Below are 23,935 nucleotides of genomic sequence, written 5' to 3' on the forward strand. Positions count from 1 at the left end.
TCTGATTTATGAGCTTAGCTATGGTTTAGGATTAGGAGCTTAGCTTTGGTTTAGGAGTTCTTAGAACTCTGGTTTTTTTTTTCTTGTGCCATTTTCACCAATGTAGAGCCTTGAGCTCACCAATTCCATTCTTTAATATACTGTTTTTGTTCTTGATTTTTCGATTTTTATCAAACAAATAATAAAGTGTCATGTATATAAGGTTCATCCATCAAGATTCTTGTTACCGTGTTATTTATCGCTTCTCATATTTTGTAAAATCAATGATTACTAAATTTTCAATTCATTTTGCAAGAATCAATTTTCACAAAATATAATTGTTTTTATTTTTAATAGATGAATTACATAAAGATTATTTGATTCACCACTTAAATAATATAAATTTTTTCTAAGGCTTTGTTTGGGAGTTTGGAGGGAAAAAGAATGAAGGACTTCCGAAAACGAATTTTTAAAAAAATATAGAAAAACATTTCATATTTTATGAAAATTTGATTTTGTATAGAATGATAAAATGGTGTGTATTATTACTATATTTTTAATTTTCAGAATAATATAACAACATAAAAGATATTTAAAATTTTTATGGAAGCTCTTCAAAATCTTCATTCAATACAAATTTTGTGTTCTCCCAAAATCTTTACTATTAATATAACTTGCTTGCACAAAAAAATATTACTGTATAAAACAACATACACATGATAATAAATTATTGAACAAAAACAACATTTTTCCTTAAATAAAATATATTATTGGATAAACAAATATAATCAACACAACCAACTAAATATCCCAAACAGAACCGAAATCACAAAGCATGCAATCCCAAAAGAAATCATCCACTTTTGGAAACTCTAGAGCAAAATTTTCGTCTGGTAATAAAGAGCATGCTCCATTTTTCTCACTACATTCTTGCTCTCCCAAGTTCAACAAGCTATCCCACCATGTTGCACTCGGTATCGAGGCATTACCTAGACTTGGTTCTAAGCCATCAACACAATCTCTACCATTTTGATTTGTCGCCATAGTCTCTGTGTTACCACCATCATTTGCAGTAGAAGCATCTTTATTCGAAACCGTCACTATTTGTTTCACAAAATTATTATTTTTCCCATTCAACCAACGTGAATGGGATGAAAAAGTTCGAGGTTGAGGTTTAATAATTTCATGAGCTTTCATGGTTTCATTAGGTTTCTCTTTTTCTTTCTTGTCTTCTGTTTTTCTTGAAATCATCTTCTTGCGCAAGTGTGTGTGCCAATAATTCTTCACATCATTAGCTGTTCTACCCGGAAGCCTTGCAGCAATCAATGCCCATCTAAACATAAATAAATTTCAAGCATATACAATATGAAACTATGCCACCATCAAAAACAAATCTAGTATAAATTTGGCCTTAGAAGCTTACCTATTCCCCAGAAGTTTGTGCATTCTTAGGATCATATCAACTTCATCTTCACTAAAGCTTTCTCTGTTGATCTCGGGGCTTAAATAATTTAACCACCTTAATCTACAACTTTTTCGGCACCTATTCAATCCTACACATATTTGTATAACAAAATATTTTGACAACATATCCATATAGAAAAGAAGAAAAAAAAATATGTCTGGCATTATAAAATAATTTTATACCGTCTACCAATCACGACTATGAATTCTGCCAAATTATACTATTATTTTAAAGTAAGTTATGTGATATGTCTGGTTGATAAATTCTTATTGAATGATAGTATAAAATTATTTTATACTTTCAGTGCACTACTTTTAATCTCTAGAAAAGAAACTAGTTATGCATAGTTAATTTACATTTTTACAAATAAGAAACGTTTCATAATCAATACCTGCTCTTTGAGGAACTAAATGCCATTTTCCTTCACCATACTTGTTAATGCAAGCCTTGAGTAGCTTGTCTTCCTCATGTGTCCATGCACCTTTTCTCATACCTCTAATATTCTCCATAAATGCAATTTCATCAAATATAGTACTTTCCTAGATTAATTGTCCATGGACAAATATAGCAAGGCATGTGATCTGTTGGCATCACATATTTATATCTGCTATGCGTAGAGATAAATTAAGAGAATGGACCACTTATCTTTTTCTTTCATTTTCACCTTAAAGTATGTTAATTTTTTGAGAGACATATGAGTTGGTACGGCATTGAGTATCACATACGCTGAGTCACATAATTTATTTATGATTAGTAGAGTAAACACACTTTTTAATTTTATGTACGCAATTTTATAAACAATGTTAAATGTTTTGAATAATTATCACCCCACAAATATTAGCAGTAAAACAGGTTTTTTTTGTGACTCGACTTTTCAGTGCTTGTGTTTCGACAGGAGCTGGACACAATTATAGAAAAACAATTAAAATATGGGTTAATAGTAATTCACCCCTATAATATTAGCAAATTTTGCTTTCTCCCCCTTCCAACCTTTTGGCAACGGTTTTTTCAAAAAAAAACGTTACTAAAACCTGCTTTTGGCAACGGTGGGAGATAAATCAAAACACGCTCATATTACAGGGTAAACTACTATTAACTCTTAGAATATTAAAAAACTATCGTTCAATAAGAATCATTAATATCTAACCATGAATATATTATCTGTTTTTATGACCAGACACACTGTTTGTTTAACGTATATTTCATTACATAATATTAATATTAATATTTTTATTATTGTTGTCTTGTCTACAAATTTATTTTATATAATGAGTAATAGTACTAAAAAAAATAAGCTATAAATTAATAAAATAAGCTATAAACTCGTGATTGTGAATACAAGATCACACTCTAAGATGTTTTTGATTTATGGCAAACTCAAATGAGCATCCAAACAACAAGGAGGAATCAGCATCCAAACAACAAGGAGGAATCGGAAAAGCAAAGCATTTAATCACTCATGAAAGCACAGGATGATCTACTATGCATAAAGGTTGACTCAACACAAGCTAAACAAAAAGAATGCAGAAAAACAGCAGTTAGGTCGACCTACCATCAACCCAGGTCGACCTAAAATGGAGAAAAATTCATATACTCCTGCTAGGTCGACCCACACATCATTTAGGTCGACCTAAATTGATGAATTTTACATACCAGCCTGTTAGGTCGACCTACACATCAACTAGGTCGACCTAATCTGTGAAAATGTCCCCAGAATGCATCAGAAGAGGATTCTGGTCGACCTACTCCTTCAACAGGTCGATCTAACTGGGAGCAAAATTCTGCAAGCTCTGGTAGGTCGACCTAAGCACTACAAGTGGTCGACCTAACTGATCAAGAAAGTTCAAAAATCAGTTTTTCTTGGTTCTAACTGTTATGCAATCATATATATTGTGCAAGGGTAATTATTCAAGCAACACCAACGACTGAAAGATACACAAACGCTTCTCATCTTCGTTCTTCATCATCTCCAACACAATTACACATAATCATTCTTGCGTTGCGGGTTAGTGATGAGTTCGATAACGTCCATGGAACGGAATTGAAGATTCCTAGTGGGTGAAGGTTTGTGGGGTTTGTTGGTGAATAAAATCTGCGGGTTTTGTCCTCCACGACGGGTGGTTCTTGGGGGTTTTTATCAAGAGGCGTTCATTGAGGATTCGGCTGAGTGTAACGATTGAGGAACGGGGAGTTCAAGGAATCAAGACACTGCAGAAGGGAATCAAAGTGAAGCTCTTGGATAACCTTGATCTGGCTCAAGATTAAGGGGGAAGAAGATTCAAAGGATCGACATAATTGGTTTATCGTTTATCGCTTTGTTATCTTCTTTGTATATACTACTTTCAACATTAATGAAAGATTACCCAATTTCAATTTGGAATTGGGGGCAGACGTAGTCGTAGCAAGGACGATCGACGAATTGCCTAAACAAATATCGTGTTCTTGTCGCTTTTACTTTTTCATTTACATTCTGTTCATATTTGGTTATAATAGCAAATTGATCAACGATTCGAGTGTTAAGATTGTGAATTAAGTTCGTTCATAAACATCACAATCCATCACACATTGAATTACCTTCAATTTGATCATTATCACCAAGTGTTTGTATATTTGTTTCTATCACTCTTACTGCATTGCAAACATTGTCCATCATACAAAAAGTTAATCTGATTTTCATAAGAGAAACATCTTGATTCTGCGACATATACTCTTATCATTTACTTCAAGTCTTTGACTGGTTTTTTAAACACATATATAATCGTTTCGATAGTGGTTCGGAATAGACGCGAGTCGATTCAGAATTCACTTCCGCTGAAAATTCGTTTAAATCCGTAAAACTGTGAACGATCTATTCACCCCCCCCCCCCCTCTAGATCCTAAGGCCAGCGTCTAACAAGTGGCATCAAGAGCTCTGGTTTATTCCGTGCTACGTGAAACACTTATTGGAAAGATGGCTTCCGGACCTAAAGGGGCTCATAATAGAGCTCCAGTTTTCAACGGCGAAAACTACGGCTATTGGAAGGATTGTATGTGTGTCCATATCAATGCAATTGATAGGAACATCTGGACAGCTATTGTCAATGGTCCATTTCAGATCACCATGACAAATGCAGCTGGTGCAGTTGTTCCAAAACCAGAAGATACTTGGAATGCTGAAGATGAAAAGAGATATGCATACGATTGGAAAGCGAGAAACATTCTAATCTCAGCTCTAGGAGTTGATGAATACTATCGCGTTTCCCATTGTAGATCAGCTAAAGCTATGTGGGACACATTGCAAGTTGCCCACGAGGGAACGGATGATGTCAAACTAGCTAGGATCAATACGTTAACTCAAGAGTTCGAACTCTTCCACATGGAAGATGGTGAATCCATCGAAAACATGCAGAAGAGATTCGTTCATCTGAAAAATCGATTAAATTCTCTTGATAGACCTGTTTCCAATGCAGTTGCTACTAACAAAATCTTAAGATGTTTGAACAGGGAATGGCAACCTAAAGTTACAGCAATTAAGGAAGCAAATGATCTCAACACTTTAGACATTACCACTCTTTTTGGTAAACTAGAGGAACATGAACAGCATCTTAAATGCCTTGACATGCATGAGAAGAGGACAAAGAAAGAAAAGAACATGGAGAAATAGGTAGAGAAGAAGTCAATAGCTCTAAAAGCTTCGAGCTCCAAGACCTCAAAACGAGAGCCAAAGGATAGTGACACAAGTGATGACGAAGACTCCGATGATGAGGAAATGGGACTGTTTGTGCGAAGATACAACAAATATCTAAAGAAAAATGGAGCAAAACATTCCGACAAAGGCTTGATCAACTATAGAAAGCAATCAAACATGTTCAAACAAGATGACGACAACAAAGGAAAGATCAAAGGTCTTTGCTTCAATTGTGGGAAAGCCGGTCACTACAAACCGGATTGTCCATATCTTAAGAAAGAAAAGGAGAAGAACCAAAGCAAAGGTCATAACAAATCTAAAAGAGCTTACATAGCATGGGAAAGTGATTCATCTAGTGAAAGCTCATCAAGCGATGAAGAAGAATCAGCAAACCTATGTTTCATGGCTCATCAAAACAAGAAAAAGAAAGCTGTAAGTCATCTTAAACCTGAACTCGTAGATAAGGTATCTCATTCTCAACTAAAACTTGCCTTTGAAGAATTACATAGAGATGCAATTAAAGCTTTCAAACTTTTGGCCTCAAATAAGAAAATATTTTCATATCTTGAATCAAAAGTTGAGAAAACCGAAAAGGATATGGAAGCTTTAAAACAATCTATGCTAGACATTCAAAAGGACAAAGTTGAAATAGATCCTACATCATGGTTTGGTTGTGAGACATGTCACATTTGGCAAAAAGAAGTGAGAGATCTAAAAGCCAAGTTAGACAAGGCTCTACAACCAAAAGTGACTTTTGCGGTTGATCCAAACAAGTTCAAAAGATCGTATACTCCTTTATATAGTAAATACACTTTTGTACCAAAAGTATCAACTAGCAAAACTCCATATTCTCATCATATTACCTGTCATTATTGTTGCAAAAAGGGACATACCATTGAAAAATGCAAATTTAGGAGAATTTTAGTTCCTAAAGGAGTATTTCAATGGTTGCCTAAGTGCAACAAATTGTGTACTCACCATCCAGGACCCAATGAAGATTGGGGACCTTCCACTCTAATTTAATCTCGCAGGAAAAGTGTCTTGACATCGCCGAACGGTGGTGGTTCCTTGACAGCTGGTGCTCAAGACACATAAAGGAAGACATACCAATCTTGGTATGTCATCTATGAAGACAGATTGAAGAACCATACTTGGCAAAGGAAATGTAGGTGTCCTGGCCATCGCAAATGTATGAGATACATTACAAATACAGATATTCCGAAAAATACATAGGACGCAGTACTTGATGTGCAAATTGGCAAGTTGCATTGCAAAGAGATTTTAAACCTATTCTTAGCAGAATATTGTTTGGGACTATGTCCCGCATCCGGGAGAACATCGAGTAATCGATACTAGATAAGTTTTTCGCAAAAATCAAACTGTGAAACATTCCATCAAAACAATTCATCATCAAATCTAGGAGTATGGCACACTGACAAGAAGACTCCACACAATGATGACAAAACACCTACATATTGAGAAAGCGGTAACATGTTTATTGTTCACTTCCAAAAATTTTATTGATGCTATAATATGCTATCAATTAACATGCTTATAGTGACTTCATGTGCTCTTATCTACTCTTCTCAAATACTTATGTATATGTGTTCATCATTTTCATTCATAACATACAATGGTTGTGCATTCAAGCAAATGACAAAACAAAAATACATCATATAGAAACATTTCTAAGGCATTTTCATCATTGAAAGAAACTTAGGTCGACCTACTCTGTATTTGAGTCGACCTACATAAGAAGATTCTTTAGAAAAACTAAAAAGGTCCAGTTGCGTCGACCTACTCACAATTTAGGTCGACCTAATTTGGTCATTTGTTTTGTTACTTCTGTTAGGTCGACCCAGCTTCACTTTAGGTCGACCTACTGCGTTAATTTTTCCATATTTGGGTCTGTTAGGTCGACCCGACCCAATATCATTCATTCAAAACATTCCATTCTTGCATTCCCTCTCATTCTCATCTCTTTTGGTACGGCTAACCCTAATTCCTCAAACTCAAAATTGTCAAAATATCATCCCTCTCTCACTCAAAGCATCTCCAACCATGCCTCCAAAATCAAGAAAAGGAAAGGAAATTGCTTCCAGTTCATCATCTCAACCGGTAAGTGCTCTTGTTCGTCCTGATTGTAGAGAAAACTTTGAGAAGTGGTAGATGAAAAGGAAAATTGTTAAGCAATATACTTATGATCCAAATCTTGTCGAAAACATGCATATCCCTGATGTCGCTGTGTTAATTGAACATCAAAATATCCATCCCTTAGTGCAATGTGATACCCCGTACTGTGAAAACACCGTTAGGGCTTTCTATGCAGGATTTACAAAAGGGGACGGTTGTAATTTCCGTTTCAAAATGGGATCTAGGTCGCATGTTGTTGACAAACGGGTCTGGATTAGTATCTTTGGTCTGACAATCGTTGGTGATGAACTCCGTATGGTAGACGGGGATGTACCGGGAAACTATGACCATGAGGCCTACATGAAGTCAATCCTCAAAGATCCTTCTGTATTTGACAGATCAAATGAAACAATAACAGCTGGTCATTTGAAGCGAGATCCTAGGCTCTTGAATTGGGTAATCTCAAAAATCATTCGACCAAGGGCAGGAGGATATTCGAGAATTGAAAGAAATGAAGTGGTGCTCATGTATCTGCTGCAAAATAGAACGCGTTTACACTGGCCTCACTTCCTAGCTGCTAAGTTTCATGACGTCAAACAGAAGACTACAGCCCTGTGTTATGGTTCAATCATTCAAACAATTGTCAATCACTTTGGTATGCGACTTGATCACTTACACTACACTCGCATACATCAATCCCAAGAATTCTCACAAACCACCTTGACTCTTATGGGATATCATTGGAATCCTGTTAGGAAAACCTATTATCTCATTCAAAAAGGAACAGGGAAGGTTATCTACAACTATGATGATCCTACGGAGTTTGGAAACAATGTAGGAAATGAGGAAGAGGGAAACGATCAAGAAATAGCAAATGATGAGGATCAAACCATGGAAGACATAGCTCATGACACGGATCCAAATTGGCAATATGTTCCGTCTCAACAGGAAGAAATTCCTTGGGGATACACTGCTCCACCTCCTCCTGATCAATCCAACATAATATCTATGCTTGAAGCTATGCAACTTCAACAACAGCAGAACTTTGAAACTCAACAGCTTCAATTTCAAACAATGCAGCAGCTTCAACAAGATAGATATGAGGAACAACAACGTCAATACCAATCTTTGTACGGCTTGGTTCAGGAACAAAGGAACGATTTTGAAACGTTTGCATCCAACTCCATATTGAGGCAGAATCAGTTTGAGGAAACGGCATTGCATCGCCATGCTAACATAAGCCAAAGCTTCAACACTCTTAACATGTCTGTGCTGGATTTGTTGGAACAGGTTGAAGAAGATCGACCTCATACATTTCAAAGAGGAAGAGGAAGAAGGGGCAGGCGTTAGGACATATTGTTTATCATATCATCATTTCATTGCATTTCATGCCATTAAGTTTTTTTTTTGTTGTTAAAAACATTATATGATGTAGTACTCTCTGTTTTCTTGTATTAATCTCTTGAACTACTATGTATGTTGTTGGCTTTCTTTAAAACATGATTAGTTCTTATGATTTCACCATTTACATGTTATCTATCTCTATGACTACCGGTATTCTTCATTTCTCTTGTTACTCTCCTACTCTGTTCTCCTTGTTTCTCTTTTTGATGTTGTCAAAGGGGGAGATAGATACAATAGATGCTGAGTGTACGGGGGAGCCTTGTGGAGAGATTGCTTGGTTGAGAAATAGATGCTGGATGTACGGGGGAGCCTTGTTGAGCCTGTGTCACTTACTACCAAAGCTTTTTGACTATTGGTTTGCCATCATCAAAAAGGGGGAGTATGTGAATACAAGATCACACTCTAAGATGTTTTTGATTTATGGCAAACTCAAATGAGCATCCAAACAACAAGGAGGAATCAGCATCCAAACAACAAGGAGGAATCGGAAAAGCAAAGCATTTAATCACTCATGAAAGCACAGGATGATCTACTATGCATAAAGGTTGACTCAACACAAGCTAAACAAAAAGAATGCAGAAAAACAGCAGTTAGGTCGACCTACCATCAACCCAGGTCGACCTAAAATGGAGAAAAATTCATATACTCCTGCTAGGTCGACCCACACATCATTTAGGTCGACCTAAATTGATGAATTTTACATACCAGCCTGTTAGGTCGACCTACACATCAACTAGGTCGACCTAATCTGTGAAAATGTCCCCAGAATGCATCAGAAGAGGATTCTGGTCGACCTACTCCTTCAACAGGTCGACCTAACTGGGAGCAAAATTCTGCAAGCTCTGGTAGGTCGACCTAAGCACTACAAGTGGTCGACCTAACTGATCAAGAAAGTTCAAAAATCAGTTTTTCTTGGTTCTAACTGTTATGCAATCATATATATTGTGCAAGGGTAATTATTCAAGCAACACCAACGACTGAAAGATACACAAACGCTTCTCATCTTCGTTCTTCATCATCTCCAACACAATTACACATAATCATTCTTGCGTTGCGGGTTAGTGATGAGTTCGATAACGTCCATGGAACGGAATTGAAGATTCCTAGTGGGTGAAGGTTTGTGGGGTTTGTTGGTGAATAAAATCTGCGGGTTTTGTCCTCCACGACGGGTGGTTCTTGGGGGTTTTTATCAAGAGGCGTTCATTGAGGATTCGGCTGAGTGTAACGATTGAGGAACGGGGAGTTCAAGGAATCAAGACACTGCAGAAGGGAATCAAAGTGAAGCTCTTGGATAACCTTGATCTGGCTCAAGATTAAGGGGGAAGAAGATTCAAAGGATCGACATAATTGGTTTATCGTTTATCGCTTTGTTATCTTCTTTGTATATACTACTTTCAACATTAATGAAAGATTACCCAATTTCAATTTGGAATTGGGGGCAGACGTAGTCGTAGCGAGGACGATCGACGAATTGCCTAAACAAATATCGTGTTCTTGTCGCTTTTACTTTTTCATTTACATTCTGTTCATATTTGGTTATAATAGCAAATTGATCAACGATTCGAGTGTTAAGATTGTGAATTAAGTTCGTTCATAAACATCACAATCCATCACACATTGAATTACCTTCAATTTGATCATTATCACCAAGTGTTTGTATATTTGTTTCTATCACTCTTACTGCATTGCAAACATTGTCCATCATACAAAAAGTTAATCTGATTTTCATAAGAGAAACATCTTGATTCTGCGACATATACTCTTATCATTTACTTCAAGTCTTTGACTGGTTTTTTAAACACATATATAATCGTTTCGATAGTGGTTCGGAATAGACGCGAGTCGATTCAGAATTCACTTCCGCTGAAAATTCGTTTAAATCCGTAAAACTGTGAACGATCTATTCACCCCCCCCCCCCCCTCTAGATCCTAAGGCCAGCGTCTAACAGTGATGAAAAGATCGTTACAAAATAGGTCTAAATTATCATATGAGCTTATGAATTATAAGTTCAAAATTGTGTCTTGCCAAACAGAACCTTAGTATTATAAATATATATAACAAAGTAACATAAAATATAAACCTACACGCTATTTTTTTCTAGAGAATATAATTATTAAATGTCAATGATCACTGCATGAACATGAGAATAATTAGTAATTGGTAAAAAAATAGAATGATAAATAAGAGAAAACACATATTCATATATACTTACACATGCTGAAACGGTACAAAATAACAAACTTTGTTCAAATCATTTAACTGTTTTTTTATGTAGACTTGAATATCACTTCCATGATACCCTAAATAGTGAATATTGTAGGAATTCCAAGAATCCATACAAATCAGATTTATTTGCTTCTCTACAAAGATGATACAAGTCCTAAATGTTAAAACAAAATTCAAATATTAAAGTGAGACATGACATTCAAAACAATTGGGAAAAATAAATATAAATTTACATCTCTTTACAAAAATGTACTTACATGCACTAAATTGTAGTACAAATAAGTCCAGGCATTCAGTACCCCACACCAAATCTCTAATATACTTCGGTGAAAGATAAAAATGTACAAACTCTGAATCATGCTATAATTGTAAACTAGTGTATTTTTAAGATCCATGACCAAGCATGTCAATATTTTTAATGCATCTAGCTAAGGGAAGTTCTCATTCTTGTCGTGGGCATCAAAACAAATATCTTTTGTGCCTGCATCCACAACAATTTTTTTAAAATAATCTATTGGATCTGTATTTTGTTGGGAGATTAAACTCATCGATGTTAATTTCTATATCATTAAACCAATAAATTTTCACAAATTAAAACCATAAATAGCAACAACACACGTCCTGGAAACACCATAATGTTTCACTACTATAAATAATACATTTAATGACAAAGCTTTCACCTCATTCATTGAAAATCTGAGGTCAATTGTCCTAGATTACGCCGTTATTTAATTTTTTTAAAAAGATACTCCCTCTGTTCCTTATTATAAGCAAATTTTAACTTTTTAGATACATTAATTAAATAATGTACCAAGTCTATATATAGTCTAAATACATCATTTATTAAATGAATCTAAAAAGGCAAATTTGTTTATAAAAGAGAATGGAAGGAGTATCTAATACCTCGATTTTGGATAAAATCAACATAAAATGTTGCTCAGTATTTGATATTCGATTCCCAACTTCTACAATTTTAAGCTTTATTTAGAACAAAAAACGCGCCTATATTTGGCAAAACATCTTATCCCTCAGTTTTTATATAAAAACGAGGGTAAAAAAATTCATATCACCGAGCAAATGTAGTTTATCTTTTTTATTTGTAATAAATTAAATCATCTAATCCTTCGGATTCTCAAATAACTGAGGGAATATATAATCAAATTTTACTATAAAAGCACTCGTTAATAAATTTCTACCATCACCATAACTTATATGTAGTCGCTCTACTGCAAACTTTTACGCATCAGTCTTTTGGATGGATTGCAAGATAGAAAAAAACTCCAATTCTCATATGTCTTTCTTGAACAAAAAAATTTTGTGCCCTTGCAATCTATCTCACATGTTGATATTGTTGTTTTGGAATAACCTTCATATGTTGTTAATCAAAATTTATTCAAGATATTTTCAACACCATATATCTTATTCTTTTTCTTATGAAAATATTTGCTCTAGAAATGCTCAAGAACTTGGGGAACAGATCTTCGGGATGGATTACAAGTGTAGAAAAAATTCTCATATTTAGAACAAATAATTTATCAGAATTGTAAATAGCTTTCATTTGTTGTAAACATTGTATTTTAATATTCTGTGTAAACAATGTAATTTTTTTATAAACAAATTATTATTCACCTCGGTTTTCAACTGAAACTGAGAGGTATGTGGAAAGAAATACTTGTTACCTTGGTTTTTCTAATAACCGAGGTGATATCTAAGCATGTTTATTGAAGACATTCATCGTCCTTAAACAAATCTTAGTCGTCCATTTAATGAGTATCAACACTCTAGACACTGTCATTAGTGATCCGCGTGAAACCTCATACATTTATTATAAAAGCATTCTGAATATCAAAATTTGGTAATGAAACATATAACATGAAAATTTTGAAGCGTAAAAAATTTTGGTAAAGTTCTCTATGATGGATTCCTAGAGTAGAAAAAAATTTGGTTTAAGATTTGTGTTCTTGAATAATATATAACTGTATATTTATTTTATATAACTAAACATTTTTTTATATCAAAAACAAATGAATGCAAAAGCCATCTAGAATATATTTCCCCCAACATTTTTTATTTCCCGAGATTTCAATTAAACGAGGATCCATCATTTACTAACAGTGATGACGATGAATTGGATTTAAAATTTGTTATATATTTTTACTTTAATATTTTGTGTAAACAATGTAATATTCTGGGTAAACAATAAATTTATTAATATTTTTGTAGTTTGTAGCGAGTTTTTAAAAAAACAATATATCTTACCTCTTGGTTTTATTGATAAACCGAGAGGTATGATGCGCTAGTTTTGAAAATAATAAAAGTGCAGAATTTGGAGTTTGAACCCATGTGCAGATAACTTTACCCCTCGATTTTTAAAACACCAAGGATTAAAGTGGCAGTTTTTCATGACACCCTTCCTTACGTTGCTTTTGTAAACGAGGTTAGAAGCATTTCGCGTCCAAAGTGAAATGTGTTTTTTCATTCATATTAAATTAGTTCAACCTTTTAAAATAAAATAATGTGATTTCGCACATTAAAAACATTGAGTCACAATAAAATAATGTGATTTCGCACATTAAAAACATCGTGATATATAACTAGAGAATGATACTAATTGAAAATTGTTACAACACATATTATACTCTCAACTATCCCAAGCCCCTATTACACCCACACCCTCCAAAACAAATATTTAACTACACCTCACAACACTCTAAAACAAGAGTATAAGAGAACAAAGAAAGTCAAATACAAGCTTAAAATGCTTTTGACTGGTGCATCTTGTAAAGAAAAACTTGAGTCATATATATCGTCTTGGACTCTCTCTTCCTTCACAAAAATAAGTGATGTTGAACTTCTTCAACATATATATTTTTAAACGAACCCAACAATCTCCACCTTGATTGAAAATAATACATTAACTTTCATTGTCTTCACCGACAATCATACTCCACCATAAAGAGTATAGTCACTTGAAACTACATCACTCCAAGAATTTTCACATTGTCTTCACCGACATTCATAGTTTTAAGAAATATCATACTCCACCTAAAGAAAAATATACTTCACTTGAAATTAAACCACTTCAAGAATTTTCACATGTCGAAAACCAAGTTGAAACTTTATGGTGCAACTTCCATGTTGGTATGAAGCTCTTCAACCATCGACATAATCTTTCATCTTGTGTAATCTTGATTGTATCAAAACATCTTTGACATGAACTTTTCCATAAGTCAAAAATAATTCTTCCATCAATTTTCTCTATCCCAAACTGCACAGTGGAACTTGTTACTACAGCTCAACAAATCTTTCACAATGTTACCCTTCTTTTCTGATTTGGAAGATCAGACAAAGTTGCATCATCATTAAACCTATGAATTTAATGCAAACAAATGCTTAATACATAATATACTTACACGCATGATGTTAGAGGGATTATCGATTTCGATTCGTTAAAAAATTATTATGTCAAATACTATTTTAGTAGAAAATTAATAAATTATGAAATCAGTGGTGGAGCCAGTGAAAACTTGCCCGGACTTCATAATTTTTTTTTACTCCACCACAGTCTAACCCTACTTATCCTTCCAACCTTCTGACACCAAAACTCTATCCAACCTACTCATCAACATCTCATTCAAATTGTACCGGGTCATTAGCTAAGGAACATTTGAAATACACATTAACAACTAAACACAGCATGAAAATGCCTCTTCATTCTAGACAGATTCCCTGTTACCCAAGTCCAAAGAACGAAAACTAGGCTTTACCTTTCCTATGGAAGATAATCATATTAAAAACATAATCAGACTCTAAATATGGATATATCTTCTTATTGAAATTCAATACTTTATTTAATCTAAGATACAGTATGACACTGCTAGATGTCGACATTTCTCATAATTGATATTTTAACACTGATTTGTCAAGCTGTTGATGATTAACACCTTTATTTTTTCTATATTCAACCATAAATGGTACAATAAGAATAATTCTGACTTTATTATTCTTGCGAGGGAGTGAAATTCTTCAAAACGGTTATAAACACCATCATTGCACAACTACCAACCAACGACTACGAGGCAACAAAAATCAATGCAGGAAATATGGCAAACGGTGTGCCACGCAAATGAATTCGAATGTACTGAGTGCCGTTAGCGTTAGGGCTCTTTATAGAGAATGTTAACGGGAAAATGAAAAAACACGTATATCAAATCATGTTCTGGAGGTTGTTAACTTGCATGTCTTTTTCCATAAAATCCAGTCACACGTTGATTCCTATGACTTTTTCATGAAATGAGATAAATTTCATAAAGAGAGGACTGAAAAGTAGATATAATCATTTGCTCAATAATAATGTCGGTTGGTTGTTTTATATGTGATGGGAACCTGGTGTGGAATAAGTTGCTTAGCTATGTGTACGGAGTTTTTGGACAAATTTGTAGTAACTCATAATAACAAAACAAACCCTATATTTTGATGAGAGCATAAAACGTATTCCATATTTCCATTAAAGATTTTGATCTGGTTTAAAATATTCATGACCCTTTTTTTTTTTTTTTTTGGATAAGCAAAATGGATAATATATATATATATATATATATATATATATATATATATAGAGAGAAAAGGGATCATGCACTGACAGTATAAAATATTTTTACACTGTCAACCAATCACCACCATGCATTCAATTAAAACATTCTTTTATTTAAAAAAAACTTTAATAACATGGCACATTCATGACTCTCTATTGGATGACAGTGTAAAATAGTTTTATATTGTCAGTGCACTACCTTTTAACTCATATATATATATATATATATATATATATATATATATATATATATATATATATATATATATATATAATGATTTATATTTACATTATTTTAAAGTTTTTGGTAGATATGTGATGTCAATATATATCTTAGATCTTAAACGTTTGATTTATTGATACATCTAACGCTTTCCTCTCCAAACTCTCTAACAATTTTATCTTTAAAAAATCAATGTCCTATAGTCATCTCTGAGATAATGATTTCGCTACCTAAATTGTGCAAGAGTTCATGTTAATTCTGTTAATAAGCTTAATAATCAATATGTATATTTTTATTATTAACATGCTTCATATAGAATGACTTTTGTCTCTCAATTTTGGTTTTGAATCCCCCAACTTTTTGTGCTTGTCTGTTATGGGTCTACCGGCTTTATTGTTGCTTCCTTCATACGTTGTGTTTGGAAGCCAATTTAATTAACACTTAATCAATAAAATACAACAATTACAAACTTCATCCATCTATTAAGAAATCATAAAAAATGTTAAATCTGAACCATGGGCGGTTTAGTAAAATCAATTTATCTAATTATTTTTAAGTGTCCATAGTTTAAATAAAACATTTTTTTGAGAATGAAGAAATATATTTCACAAGTCAATCATATTCATCACATTAGCAATTCAATCTACATATGAAATTTGCAGATCACGCATATTTTACTCTTGGATTAAAATTTAGGTCAAATTGGTTCAAGTAAGAATTGTCTTTCACACATAGTGGGGTGTGAAAGTAACTTTTGATAAACTTTGAGTGCACTCAGTAATATGATGTGAGAAAGAGAAAGTCCAGCCCAACAACATGGGGGTGCTGCGAGTAGTTAGCATAGTAAAGAGAAGATAACTAGGGCTGGCCCATAACAGCCTGTGTCAAGAAGACAAAAACATAAAAGAAATAATGGGTGCAAGAAGTAAGAACATAAAAAAAACAACTCCCTTCAGCTATACTATTTTTTAGGACCTTGTTGTATTTTTTTTCACATATTCAGTCACAAAGATAAGGCAAAATAACAATTTTTACGAGGATTAAGAAAATTAATCAAGCATAACTACTTTTTTAGATTTTATATAAAACACAAATAAAATTTACAAAATTATCCTTTTTCAAATTTATAATTTATATGTCCTGGCAATTTTATAGCATTATTTTACATTAGTATAAAAACAATCAATATAGAGAGAGAAAGGGAGGATCCGTTGACATCATGTGTAAAGACTTACACCAAATCTCAATTGTTAAAAGAATTAATCAAACGGTCATATTAAACGAAATTAAAAAATAAAAATATATACATATATATGGTGTCAATGGATCAAATGCTATTAATAAGTTATTTATAAGACGCTTGATCGAATGCTATTAACGGTTGAGATTATGTTACAAATTTACAGGCCTTGGAAATTCCAGCCAGGTATGAAAATAGGTTGGGTCGAGTTAGGTTTTGTCAAGTTTAAGTTTGACCTACTAAAAAACTCAAAGTCTGAGTTTGGTTTGTAGCCTATCATGGGCTTATTTTTTGGCCTAAGCTTGGCCTTTTCGAAAGCCTGGTTAGTCTATTTATAATGCCTATATCATTTGAACATAAATAAATAAGCAATTCAACTGATGTTTAAATATACTAGAGAATCAACATTTGAGCTTACATAATAGCATAAGTTTCGTGAAATTAATTGTTTGGGAGAACTTATGAAAATAAGTTATGACATTATTCATATTTTTTTTCAACTTATTTTCACAAGTTCTTCAACATAATTAAACTTTACTTTTGTATTTTGATATAAAGTACAAAATACAATATAAGAAATAATAAATTTATTCATAGATTTATCTATGTTAGCGACCCATGAAAAATTGGCAACATCACGGGGGAATTTATCTATGTTAGCGAAAATATGTTCGCTAACATAGATTAATCCTTCTACTTCTCCAAAAGTTTCTCTTGATGAAGATGATGATGAGAAAGATGAAGATCTTTCTTTTTCTTCCTTGAGGATCGGGATCAACTCATTGAGTCTCTTGATGACCTCCGCCTTTCTATATTCTTTGTGAAACTTAACAAAGGCACCACTATCTTTTGAATTAAGGATTTGATTAGATCTCTAATTCCAATTCTTTCATAAATAGTTGTTAAATACAAAATTTCTAATATACCCTTCAAGGGTTCTAATGGTTGAGTATCATCTATGAGAATATCTCTCATATTCATTTGACATTTCAACTTCCTGAATTTGTGTGTTCATTCTCGCTTTCTCATTACTTGGAGAAACTCCATAAGTCATGTCAAGAGTATCTCATACTTCCTTGACGATCTCACAATTAAAAACGTAAAAGGATTATTTAGAGCTTAAATCACTTATCAAAAGATGTTTGACTTTAAAAACAAGTTTAATTTTTCACCTATCCTCTTTGGTCCAATAAAAATTTGGTTTATTTACTACTTCATCATTAAAGGAGAAAGTGGGAGTAAACTGGCCTTTTATTAATAAATCCCACATTTCAAAATCAATAGCTTTTATAAAACTTTTAAATCTAATGTTCCACGATTCAAACTTATCACCATCTAAAGGTGGAGGTGTATCTATGAAAATATATGTATTCAAAACAAAAGTGTTTGCAATCATCATCTTCCTTCTGAAACGATTAGTCTTTAAACAAGAGTTTGGCTCTGATGACAGTGGTTGGACAAGTGACTCCAAACATAAGAGATGATGAATTGTGTGGGTTTGAAAAATAATGTCTGAATAAAAGTCTTTGATAAAATCAGAGTTTAAAACAAAATCATAAAGAAAACGAGATATAAGCAACGAAATAGAGAAAAGTAGACAGAAGAAATACAACGGAAGTAAATAACTTAAATGTAAACAGATTAGGGAAGAAAAACATGCACCAAAGATTGTTAGAGGTTCAGCCTAATGATTTGGCCTACTCTTTTTCCTAAGAATTTATTATTGAGATTTCTACTATGATGTGAGCTTTTGACACTATTTGCCCACGAGCCTCCTTACAAAAGGATTGCTCATTTATAATAGTTTTCTTCTTAACCAAACACGAGATTTTAACTACGAAGACATCACAACCGAGAGATTTTACCACCAAGACAATCTCGAACTAACTAGGAGCTTTTAACACTAGTCTAAGCTCAAGAACTAAACAAGAGTTTTAATTATAGAGACCTCCCAACCAAACAAAGGTTTTACCGGGTTCACCTCAACAACCAAATAAGAGCTTTTTAATTAGTTTATCTCAAACCCAAAACAAATTTCTCACAAGAGACATATTAAAATAATACCTCTCACAAGAAATAAACCCCTCACAGATAAAAGATTCACTGTCAAAAGCACTAAGGAAAAAATGAAGAAATAGAGAGAAATGGGGAGAGAGAGAGAGAGAGAGATGGTATTTAAAATATGTTTTCTGGTGTATTTTGAAATGAGGGGAAGCCATATATTTATAATACAAAAGATGGCTCAAATATGTAAAGGATTCATGGGCCTTTTAATGTTAATACTTGATTATGCATATCCCATAATCGATTATGTGATACGAAAAAGGAAGGTTTTGAAAAGGCACTGCTATTAATCAATTAAGAGATCTAATAATTGAATATTTAGATTACAAATTTGGTTATTAATTAACCCTAATGGGATAATCAATTTTTCCATATAAATAACTTTTTTACTTAATTATAAAGAGTCTATAATCCATTAGCTAGGCACACAAATATTTTACGGTTGTTTTAATAAAAGTCAAAGAGGCTTTCCGATCATTTGATAGTATGTGTTATATTTGCTTTAGTAAAATCAAGAGTTAATCGTATACCTTTATAGACACAGATCAATCAACACGAAAAGGCAAGCTATTACACTTTCTCTCTTTCACAACTCTGATGCTTTAGGTTCCTTGCAGCATTATCTTTGACTTTGTAACTTTACTTGAACCTTGAATTTTCTCCCTGGTGAGGCTTGAAATAACTCTTCACGATAGATACCCTCATTAACATACTGCTTGATCAGAGATCTTCGCCGACTCCAATGAATATTACTTGACATTTGGTGTTATCCTCTAGAGATGGGATATGATATGAGGACTTCACTTTACAATGTTGTCATTATCAAAACCAAATAGCCTCAATCATCACATCAGGTGGCATATTGATCTCCCAGCATCACAAGTGAATCATCACTATAGATGATGACTTCACCTTACAGTGTTGTCATCATCAAAACCAAGTAAGTCACCAGTTTATTGTCATCATTATATTTCCAAGTACATAGACCCACATGTCATAACTGTGAGGAGTAATTACTAGGATATTAAAAGAGTCTTAATTGATCAGGGGATTTATGCTAACATCCTCTACTGGGACGCTTTTGAGAGACTTCTCCTGGATCTGGACGACCTCAAAGCTTTCACAGGCTCGCTAGTGGGACTCCAGGGCGAACAAGTATAGGTGAAGGGTTACATGACCCTGAAGACCATATTCGATGCAGAGGAGGGCACGAGTATGATCAAGGTAAGATATCAAATTATGGATTCCCTTTCCTCATATATCATAATCGTAGGGTGGTCAACTTTCAACCTCTTAGGAGCCGTCATGTCTATATTATACATGTGCATGAAGCACCTGCTAACCTAATGGGCATGTCAGGGTTATCCATTGTGATTAGAAGACCACCATGAGATGTTATCTAAAAAGTTTAAAGTTGAAGAGAGAATATGGTTGTGGCCCATGCCCAGCAGACACATGCACAAGAAGCGAATATCGTGGACCGAAAGCCAGAAGCAGACCCCCAAGAGGAGGAAAAGAACATCTTTTGAAGATGAGGAGTTGGTCATGATGTTCTAGATGATCATGGAATTGTCAGGTGATGAGTCCACGACGAGTTCATTAACTTTATTGGGCATAAAGATGTGTTTTGTTTATTTAGGTTATCAATTGCACAGTTACCTAGGGCGGCGTCTCATCAACTACACGCATGCTTGTCCCTTCAGAATGAACACGTGGTCATCATCTGGAATAGCAGGTGACAGCTGTTTTGCTTTAACAGAAGTTCTGAATCATACTTAGACACATGAAACGTTAGTGATAACAAACTCAGAGTATCTATATGAACATACATAATCAGAACATCTGATAGATAAAATAAGAAATTAAATAAATCAACATCTTCAGTCTAATCCATATATCAGATCATCTCAACAACTTCATTCTAGGCATAAATCCATACTAATGTTCTTCGGAATGAACTTAAACTTATCTTCAGCAAGGGGTTTTGTAAAGATACCGGCCCATTGATGGTCTGTATCTATAAAGTTTAAAGAAAGAACACCCTTCTGAACATAGTCCCAAATAAAGTGATGTTTAATCTCTATATGTTTAGACTTAGAATGTAAAATAGGATTCTTAGATAAACAAATAGCAGAAGTATTATCACAGAATATAGGAATGTTACTCTTATATATCTGATAGTCTTCTAGCTGACTTTTCATCCAGAGCATCTGTGTACTACATCTTGCAACAGCTACATATTCTGCTTCTGTTGTAGAAAGAGCAATTGTTGTTTACTTCTTGTTGTACCAGGAGATCAGGTTATTTCCCAGAAACTGACAGCTTCCAGAAGTACTTTTCCTTTCAACTCTATCTCCAGCGTAATCAGCATCACAATATCCTACTGAGTTGTATTCTTCAGATATTCTGTAGACCAAACCAACATTAGTAGTACCTTTCAAATACCTAAGAATTCTCTTAATAGCAGTTAAGTGAGTTTCTCTAGGACCTGATTAGAATCTAGCACACAAGCAAACACGGAATAAAATATCAGGTCTAGAGGCAATCAGATAGAGAAGAGATCCTATCATACCTCTGTAGATCTTCTGATTTACCTTCTTGCTTACCTCATCCTTACCTAAAACGCAAGTTGGATGCATTGGGGTTTTAGCTTCTTTGCTTTCAGATACATTGAACTTCTTCAGAAGTTCTTTGACATACTTAGTCTGATGAACATAAGTTCCTTCAGCAGTTTGATTGATCTGAATGCCTAAGAAATATTTGAGTTCTCCCATCATGCTCATTTCAAATTCTGCCTGCATAGACTTAGCAAACTCCTTTCCAAGTGTAGCATTAGATGTTCCAAAAATAATATCATCTACATAAATTTGACAAATTAAAATATCCTTTTTATAGGTTTTACAGAAGAGAGTTGTGTCTACTTTTCCTCTTGTGAAACCATTATCCAGAAGGAAAGAACTTAATCTTTCATACCAAGCTCTGTGAGCTTGCTTCAAACCGTATAATGATTTCTTTAATTTAAAAACATGTTCTGGAGACTTAGAGTCTTCAAAACCAGGAGGTTGGTGAACATAAACTTCTTCATCTATATAACCATTTAAAAAGGCACTCTTAACATCCATCTGATACAGGGTGATGTTATTCTGAGTGGCAAAAGAAATTAATAATCTAATAGATTCTAACCTGGCCACTGCTGCAAAGGTTTCAGTATAGTCAATATCTTCTTCCTGACTATAGCCCTGAGCAACCAGTATGGCTTTGTTTCTGACAACTTCAGCATTCTCACTCATCTTGTTTCTGAAGACCCATTTCGTTCCAATGATATTGAATCCTTTTGGCTTTGGAACCAGATCCCAAACATCATTCCTTGTAAACTAATTTAACTCCTCTTGCATAGCAATTATCCAGTCAGCATCTTCCAGAGCTTGATCAACAGAAGTTGGCTCAATCAAAGACACTAAACCAAATTGACATTATGCATTGTTCTTTAGGAATGCTCTTGTTCTGATGGGATCATCTTTCTTTCCAATTATAACATCTTCTGGATGGGCAGAGTTGATTCTAGAGGATGTTCTGAGTGTTGGCTCTTCAGATATTCTAAGGTTCTCTAAAGAAGCTGCAACTTGATCTTCTGAATCATCTTTTCCCTTGGGTTCTTCATGATCTGAGTTAGAGATGTCTATATCTGCAAAATTCTTAAACTGCTTTGGCTTTTCAATGCCAAGCTTATCATTAAATCTGATATTGATTGATTCCTCAACTATCAGAGTTTCAGTATTGTATACTCTGTAGCCCTTAGAGCGTTCAGAATATCCAAGAAGGAAACACTTTTGAGCTTTGGAATCAAACTTGTTCAGATGATCTTTAGTATTCAGAATATAACATACACATCCAAATGGATGGAAATATGAAATGTTGCGCTTTCTGTTCTTCCACAATTCATAAGGAGTCTTATTTAGAATAGGCCTAATGGAGATTCTATTCTGAATATAACAATTTGTGTTAATTGCTTCTGCCCATAAATGCTTAGCCATATTAGTCTCATTGATCATGGTTCTGGCCATTTCTTGTAGAGTCCTATTCTTTCGTTCTACAACTCCATTTTGTTGTGGAGTTCTAGGACAAGAGAAATCATGGGCAATACCATTTTCTTTGAAATAAATTTCAAAGAATCTGTTCTCAAATTCACCACCATGATCACTTCTGACTTTTATAATTTTACATTCCTTTTCAGATTGAATCTGATTACAGAAGTCAAAAAACACAGAATGTGACTCATCCTTGTGTTTTAAGAACTTTACCCAAGTCCATCTGCAGTAGTCATCTACAATGACCAATCCATATTTCTTGCCTCTGATTGATGTTGTTTTGACTGGGCCAAAAAGATCAATGTGCAGAAGTTCTAAAGGCCTACAGGAAGAGACAACATTTTTAGATTTAAACGCAAGTTTTGAAAACTTCCTTTTCTGACATGCTTCACAAAGAACATCTGATTTATATTTCAGATTAGGGAGTCCTCTATCGAGATTGAGTTTGTTAATCTGAGAGATCTTTCTCAAAGTAACATGACCCAATCTTCTGTGCCAGACCCACTGCTCTTCGTTAACAGACAGAAGGCAAGTAACCTGTTGGTTCTTAAGATCTGAAAGATCAATCTTATAAATGTTGTTCTTTCTTTTGACTGTAAATAGGATTGAGCCATCCTTCTGAATAATAGCTTTACAAGACTTTTGATTAAAGATTATGTCATAACCATTGTCACTTAATTGATTTACGGATAATAAGTTATGAGCTAAACCATCTACTAAAAGAACATTAGTTATAGAGGGAGAATTACCAATACATATGGTTCCTGAGCCTATGATTTTTCCCTTCTGATTCCCTCCAAACTTTACTTCTCCAGCAGATTTAAGTTCCAGACTTTGGGATATAGACCTTC

General features: G+C 33.9%; 2 protein-coding genes across 2 annotated transcripts in view; both read right to left on the reverse strand.

The window, feature by feature from the left end:
• Positions 1 to 780: 780 nt before the first annotated feature.
• LOC131617552 (transcription factor MYB1-like) lies at positions 781 to 1,953 on the reverse strand. The gene is made up of 3 exons (XM_058888823.1): positions 1,836 to 1,953; positions 1,403 to 1,532; positions 781 to 1,312 (listed from the first exon to the last, which is right to left on the reverse strand). Exons 1-3 carry the CDS (start codon positions 1,951 to 1,953, stop codon positions 781 to 783), a joined length of 780 nt encoding a protein of 259 aa, XP_058744806.1.
• Positions 1,954 to 22,830: 20,877 nt separating this feature from the next.
• LOC131620924 (uncharacterized) overlaps positions 22,831 to 23,935 on the reverse strand; it is a 6,784-nt gene continuing 5,679 nt past the window's right edge. The window contains exon 2 of the mRNA XM_058892110.1: positions 22,831 to 23,931. Coding sequence (XP_058748093.1) covers positions 23,905 to 23,931 — 27 coding nt within the window. The 3' untranslated portion in view covers positions 22,831 to 23,904. The remainder of the gene's footprint in view (positions 23,932 to 23,935) is intronic.

This window comes from Vicia villosa, linkage group LG7 (assembly GCF_029867415.1).
Source record: "Vicia villosa cultivar HV-30 ecotype Madison, WI linkage group LG7, Vvil1.0, whole genome shotgun sequence".
Classification (NCBI taxonomy): Eukaryota; Viridiplantae; Streptophyta; class Magnoliopsida; order Fabales; family Fabaceae; genus Vicia; species Vicia villosa.